Source organism: Rhinoderma darwinii, chromosome 6 (assembly GCF_050947455.1).
Source record: "Rhinoderma darwinii isolate aRhiDar2 chromosome 6, aRhiDar2.hap1, whole genome shotgun sequence".
NCBI classification, from domain to species: Eukaryota; Metazoa; Chordata; class Amphibia; order Anura; family Rhinodermatidae; genus Rhinoderma; species Rhinoderma darwinii.
The window spans coordinates 147,097,470-147,105,243 of NC_134692.1; the positions used below are offsets into that span (position 1 = coordinate 147,097,470).

The window sequence follows — 7,774 nt, forward strand, 5'->3', positions numbered from 1 at the left end:
ACAATGTTTACCCTCCGCAAAATAAATCTGCCACGTGGTTATATTCTTATTTCTTGTGATTGTTTAACGAGCTCGAGGCTGGGGGGTCCCAAATCGACCCCTGGCGGGAGGGAAAAATAAGCTTCTTGGATATCCCATTCCAAAACAATGAACGTTAATATGGAGTTAAAATGGAGTCTGCAGTTATAACAGCCCCCATTCTTCTGGGATGACTTTCCGAAAAATGTTAAGGTGTCTGTAAAATTGTGTGCACAATTGTGAGGTCAAACACTAATGTTTGAGGAGCAGGGCTGTTTCACAACCGACGTTCACATTTATCCCCAGTACATTACCGTCATACACTGCATGTAACAGTAGGCTACATGCGCTCCTGTAGGTGGTGTTCTCTTAGCAGACAGATTCCTGCATTAGACTGCCAGATAGTGAGCTGTGATTCATTACTCTAGAGAACACGTTTCTCCAGGGTCCAGTGGTGGCATGCTTTACACCACTCCAGCCACCGCTTCACAATAATAACACTTGCAGGTGACCGGGGCAGATCTAGAAGATAATAATAACCCTTACATGTGACCGGGGCAGATCTAGCAGATAATAATAACACTTACAGGTGACCGGGGCAGATCTAGCAGATAATAATAATACTTACATGTGACCGGGGCAGATCTAGCAGATAATAATAACACTTACAGGTGACCGGGGCAGATCTAGCAGATAATAATAACACTTACAGGTGACCGGGGCAGATCTAGAAGATAATAATAACCCTTACATGTGACCGGGGCAGATCTAGCAGATAATAATAACACTTACAGGTGACCGGGGCAGATCTATCAGATAATAATAACCCTTACATGTGACCGGGGCAGATCTAGCAGATAATAATAACACTTACAGGTGACCGGGCAGATCTAGCAGATAATAATAACACAGGTGACCAGGGCAGCTCCAGCAGATAATAATAACAACACTTACATGTGACAGGGGCAGATCCAGCAGATAATAATAACAACACTTACATGTGACAGGGGCAGATCTAGCAGATAATAATAACACACAGGTGACCGGGCAGATCTAGCATATAATAATAATAACACTTACAGGTGACCAGGGCAGATCTAGAAGATAATAATAACACTTACAGGTGATCGAGGCAGATCTAGCAGATAATAATAACACTTACAGGTGACCAGGGCAGATCTAGCAGATAATAATAACACTTACAGGTGACCGGGGCAGATCTAGCAGATAATAATAACACTTACAGGTGACCAGGGAAGATCATTTAGACAATAATAACACTTACAGGTGACCGGGGCAGATCTAGCAGATAATAATAACACTTACAGGTGACCAGGGAAGATCATTTAGATAATAATAACACTTACAGGTGACCAGGGCAGATCTAGCAGATAATAATAACACTTACAGGTGACCGGGGCAGATCTAGCAGATAATAATAACACTTACAGGTGACCAGGGCAGATCTAGCAGATAATAATAACACTTACAGGTGACCGGGGCAGATCTAGCAGATAATAATAACACTTACAGGTGACCAGGGAAGATCATTTAGATAATAATAACACTTACAGGTGACCAGGGGGAGATCTAGCAGATAATTATAACACTTACAGTTGACCAGGGAAGATCATTTAGATAATAATAACACTTACAGGTGACCAGGGCAGATCTAGCAGATAATAATAACACTTACAGGTGACCAGGGAAGATCATTTAGATAATAATAACACTTACAGGTGACCAGGGCAGATCTAGCAGATAATAATAACACTTACAGGTGACCAGGGCAGATCTAGCAGATAATAATAACACTTACAGGTGACCAGGGAAGATCATTTAGATAATAATAACACTTACAGGTGACCAGGGCAGATCTAGCAGATAATAATAACACTTACAGGTGACCAGGGCAGATCTAGCAGATAATAATAACACTTACAGGTGACCAGGGAAGATCATTTAGATAATAATAACACTTACAGGTGACCAGGGCAGATCTAGCAGATAATAATAACACTTACAGGTGACCAGGGCAGATCTAGCAGATAATAATAACACTTACAGGTGACCAGGGAAGATAATTTAGATAATAATAACACTTACAGGTGACCGGGGCAGATCTAGCAGATAATAATTACACTTACAGGTGACTGGGGCAGATCTAGCAGATAATAATTACACTTACAGGTGACTGGGGCAGATGAAACAGAGCAGAAATGTCATGAACGGACTTGTACTAAAGGAGGCCTGCTCTGACAGTGCATGGAGACACGGTGTGTGGAGGACATGTCATACTTGGACACTTGGGTCTATCTGAAGAGTAAGAAACCATTCATCTAGAGGAAGCCGTTTACACTAATCAGTGTGAATCAAGGCGGTTATCCTGATCACAAGGGCATAAACCCCGGAGCTCTGCAGTCCCCGACCCCCCCAGGCGTTCCTCATAGGACAGTGGATATTCTATGTTTTAATTGATTTATTTTCTAGATGTTAAGTGCATTGATTATTTTTTTTAATAAAGAGAAGATCACACTGGTTCCAAGGATGACAATCAGACAAAATACTCAAACATCATGAGACTCAGCCACCTCCCTGCCCCCGCTGCCATAGAGAGACACACAGCAAGGGAAACCCCGGCTATACGGTATATTATAGAGAAGTCGCCTTCTATTGGCTCTTGGAATTAGCTAATAAGATGTCTAAAAACAAACTTTATAAATTCTCCCCCCCCCCCTGAGTAAATGTGTACGCGATGAATAATAGGACTAATCCCTTCACAAAGACAGTCATGGAAAATTGTAAGAAGTGATGAGGTCACCGTCAGGCGGAGGCTCCACCACGTATTGTTTCTTCAATTTTGGATTTCTGAGGATTATCAGGATAGGATTGACTGAGGGGAATAGAGCGATGTCTGCCCAGCCCTGCGCCCACTGGTAACATCGACTGATGCGATGAAGCAAACAACATTGACGCGGAAGATCGATTAATGAGCCGCTCTTTGTGAGCTGAAAAACACGGCTCTATAGGGTCCTACTGGGCGAGTGGGCGCAATATACATCTAATGGTACGAGAGAATTTTTATACAAAAATGGGAACCCTGGTTGGCTCAACGCAAAGAGAGGAAGGGGAAGCGTGTTGTTAATATTCAGATCCTTTCTCGTGATGCTGGAGCGGGTGGGACGGGTCACATGTCGTGTCTTTGATATATCAACGTTTAAAGAATAAAAAAACACGGATTATCACGGATCCGGCCACATTGGTGTGACCTCTACATTGAGGACACCCAAACTGCTGCTCCTTCTGCTCGACTCTCTAAAAAAAGTAATCGCATGGGAAAGTGAAAAACACCGACAGAAAGAAGCCGACACCATGTCAACCAGCGCCCAATGAGAAGTCAGAGGGGACAAGCTCAGCTGAGCCTTCCGAGGTGTTCTGGAGAATTGTCCAGACCCGGGGCAAGTTAATGACAAGGGAAACAACAGCTGAACCTATAGAAGGAGGAGAACCACGTCCACCTGTGAGGAGAACCTCGTCCGCCTGTGAGGAGAACCTCGTCCACCTGTGAGGAGAACCTCGTCCGCCTGTGAGGAGAACCTCGTCCACCTGTGAGGAGAACCTGTGGGACACGTCGGCCAGTCGTAGGAAGTAGATGTAGAGACAGAAGGTGCTGCAGAAAGTAATATACACCAGAAGCAGAAGAGGGACGAACGCTGGCAGGATAACGCGGAGGTGATGGCTCCAGAAAAGCCTCCAAAGACAATGAGCCCTGTAGGACCAAACCGGCCATCACCGTGGAGAGCTGGATACACGAGTATTGCCGCGTACTGCGGGAGTGATCCAACCAGTGCATGATGAGGTCCCCGGGGGACTAAAAAAAAAACAGATGATGTAAAAATATAAGAAATAAAACAATCCTCATCCTATTTCATATAAAACAATAAAACAAATTAAAACAAATTAAACATAGTGTCGCCATGTCCGTAAAAGTCGGAACTTTTTAGATATTACGTTATTTAACCCACATGGAATACGGGGGGGGGGGGGAATCCATCGTGTCAGAATTGCTGCATTTTCGGCGGCTCGCTTCCCATAAAAATATAGGAATAAAAAGTTATCCCTGATAAAAAGTGCAGCCGCCCCGCAGAAAACAAGCCTTCGCATCGCGCCATCACCGATACAATAAAAAAATATTTTTAACAAATTATCTTTATTTTGTAAAAGTGGCAAAACATTAAAAAATATATATTTGTTATCGCCGTAATCGTGATGACCCGCAAAATGAAGTTAGCGTGTAAACTAGTAGGAACGCCACAAAAACGTTATATCGGACATTACACAGGACATTTCATAAAATACAACTTGTCTCGCAATAAACGCTGATATGAAAAATAAATAAATAAGTTAAACCTTAAAGATTTAATGCAAATCATTCCAGAATGTTATAATGAATCTATCCTGTATTATGTGGCGGTCAGGGACGTAGCTATAGGGGTCAGAGGTAGCAGTCGCACCAGGGCCCTGGAGCCAAAAGTCCCTCATAAGAAGACACCAGTATTATACATGATATATGGTCGGTGGGGCCCCCTTATGGATTTTGCATCGATGCCCCTTATGACTGAAGTAAAAGGTAAAGGACCTATAAACTTTATGGCCACTGCCTCAGTCGAACCTCAGGTGTCCTAATCATCAGTGTCATAAAGAAGAACAAGTAGGATAAGTGTTCAGTGCCAGTTATTTACAGCATAAAAAACAGGAAAATGTTTTCAAAATTGAAAAATAAAAATAAATTGTTCCTGTAATGATGAGTGTGACCACCAGAGGGCAGAAAACTCATGCACTTGACGTGACCTTGTATATTCTGCTGATGGTCTTCATACAGAGGGGACATAACTATGAGCGCTGTCATTGCTGCACGGGGTGAATTTAGCTTCAGTCCTGGGGAGGGGGCGGGGGGGGTCATTCTACTTTTAAAACGTTGAGGAGGTTAAATATTTCTGAATCTTTCTCAACGAATAAAAAAACAGGAAACACACAATGATGTAAGCGAGCTGTGGACACAAGACAAGCCGATTCCAGAGAAGACGCCTCGTGAAGCAAACAATGGAATGGTCCACAGGTCACATCCACCGCGTCCTGAGGCGGCTGCAGGTTGTGAGGTGTGAGGTCTGCAGGAGCCTCCGAACTTCTGCCTATAGTAAAGCTGCTCCAGACTGCACATCCGCAGGTTACACAGGTATCACACATCTTACCATCTGAGCCCCCTCCACAGGCATGTCTGTAATCTTATCTGCCCTGGAGACCACCTGTCCTGGGAAGCACTCACTGCGGCACCAACCAAAAACCCACCAGTCCACACATCAACCTGTTCTGGCTCAAACAAGTCCTGACATCAACCTGTTCTGCCTCCCCCCAGTCCTGACATCAACCTGTTCTGCCACACACCAGTCCTGACATCAACCTGTTCTGCCTCCCCCCAGTCCTGACATCAACCTGTTCTGCCACACACCAGTCCTGACATCAACCTGTTCTGCCACACACCAGTCCTGACATCAACCTGTTCTGCCTCCCCCCAGTCCTGATATGATCCTGTTCTGCCTCCCCCCAGTCCTGACATCAACCTGATCTGCCACACACCAGTCCTGACATCAACCTGTTCTGCCACACACCAGTCCTGACATCAACCTGTTCTGCCTCCCCCCAGTCCTGATATGATCCTGTTCTGCCTCCCCCCAGTCCTGACATCAACCGGTTTTGCCATTCTGCAGTCCTGACATCAACCTGTTCTTCCATTCACCAGTCCTGACTTATTGGCTATGAGATTTGATATACAGACATCAACCCCTATAGTGTCCATCTTACCATGTTTCACCCTCACGTCCCCTATTATACGTGCCATCCCATCATAACCTGTAACTTATTACCGGTTGCTGTTCTATTTCTGACCTCCTGGTTTCTCGTCAACCTTCATTTGTGATGTGGCCTGACATTTCACACCGGTCTCCCGTCCACTATCTGTCAGGAATGAAGTTGTCAAAGGGATATACACTGCTATAGGAGGGAGGAGGGTGGAGGGTGAGTTGCACTATGGGATGGAAAGTAAAAATAACAGATTATTTTTATTTTTTTGTGACTTTTTTTGTACTTTTGGATGATGTGAATTTTTTTCTGCTTTCCTGAAAGAATAATAAAGAATTAAAAGATAAAATGACGACCGAAACGACAGAGAACAAGTTACAGCACGTTCATAATCTGTAAAGATTTGTGACCAATAGAAACGGTTTTCATCATCAGAACCCATTATCTCCTCCAGTCATATGTGAACCATTACCAAGATGTGTCTGGGCCGCTCCTCTAGTAATATCTGGAGACAGTAAACCTTGTAGATACCATGGACTGAGCAGCAATGTACAAACACAGGATGATTATATGAGGGCTGGAAGCTGCAAAAATAGCAAAAAATGTGCCATTATCGCACTGCTCGTGAAAAGAAGAAGGAAGCGCGATGGCAACTGCTTCAAGATGTGGAATATACGGAGGTCCGCCGCAGTGTGGAACGTTTCCCCATATTGTCTATACCTCCAAATGTGAAAGATTGTCTCTGAGCAAACCGCCGGCCACTGAAAGAGCGAGTGCCCACCAGAACATCTCCGCCACCGCCATCAATGGACGAAGAGGAAAAGGATAAAAACGGAAGAATCATTTTATTTTGCTTTCTTGCTGTAGAACAATATTACGCAATCCTGAACAGAGAACCATTGCCACCATGGCTGTACTCTCAGGGCGTATTCAGATGTTGTGGTTTTTTGGATGCAGTTTTTTGATGACCTATAGATTCATTCTTAGTGGTTGTAGATGAAGTTCTGCTACGACAGGTTATTATATTCTTTAGAGATGGATGGAATACACCAATACCAGGAGATTCAGCGTCACGCCTCTAGGAGGTGATGGACGCATCATGATCAGAAATAATGGAGTCCAATCATCCTCCCCTTATACACCTCACTGTCGGATCCTTTACTTGTAGTTTGGTTTTCTTGATGGGCTTCTCTATAGGAGACATGTAGTTCTCCTCACGTCTTCTATTCTTATTGGCTGTGCCTGTACTTGGGCGTCTATGTCTATGGGAGTAGCCAGGTCATCTGCGTGAGGGCTGAAGATAAAGAACCGAAGATATTTGCATGACATCCTAGTCAATTAATCTCTGTCAATGAAAACTCCTGAGCTTCACTGGTAAATCCAACTGGAGCTCGAGGAGACCACAGAAAATAGCGGAGAAAGACGGTGATCTACTCCTGGGAGTTTGGATTCATCTTTTCAGTGGTTGAATGTATTCTTGGGGTTCTATTCAACTCCTACATTATCATACAGAACGTCCTGGACTGGAAACATGGGACAAGGTTGAGTCTGTGCGATAAGATCCTGGTGCTCATGGCTGTGAACAACATCTGCCTTCAGTGTGATATGAACATTGTCACCTTCCTCTCCATTTTCTTCCCTGAAATGTTCCAGTATAAGAACACGTACTCCACCTTGTGCGTATTTGTGATATTCCCGCTTTACTTCAGCTTCTGGATCACCGCTGGACTCTGCATCTTCTATTGCTTGAGGATCGTCAGCTTCAAACATCATCTCTTCGTCCAGCTGAAGATGAACATCTCAGAAGTGGTACCGAGGTTTCTGATGGCGGCAGCAGTGGGGTCATTTGGCGTTAGTGTTCTCTCCATTTGGCACATTGAATTGGCCTCATCCAACG

General features: G+C 44.2%; 1 protein-coding gene across 1 annotated transcript in view; it reads left to right on the forward strand.

The window, feature by feature from the left end:
• Window positions 1-6,523: 6,523 nt before the first annotated feature.
• LOC142656723 (uncharacterized) overlaps window positions 6,524-7,774 on the forward strand; it is a 63,166-nt gene continuing 61,915 nt past the window's right edge. The window contains exons 1-2 of the mRNA XM_075831650.1: window positions 6,524-6,646; window positions 7,390-7,774. The exon at window positions 7,390-7,774 is cut by the window's right edge and continues 275 nt beyond it. Of these exons, the coding sequence (XP_075687765.1) occupies window positions 6,524-6,646; window positions 7,390-7,774 (508 nt within the window). The remainder of the gene's footprint in view (window positions 6,647-7,389) is intronic.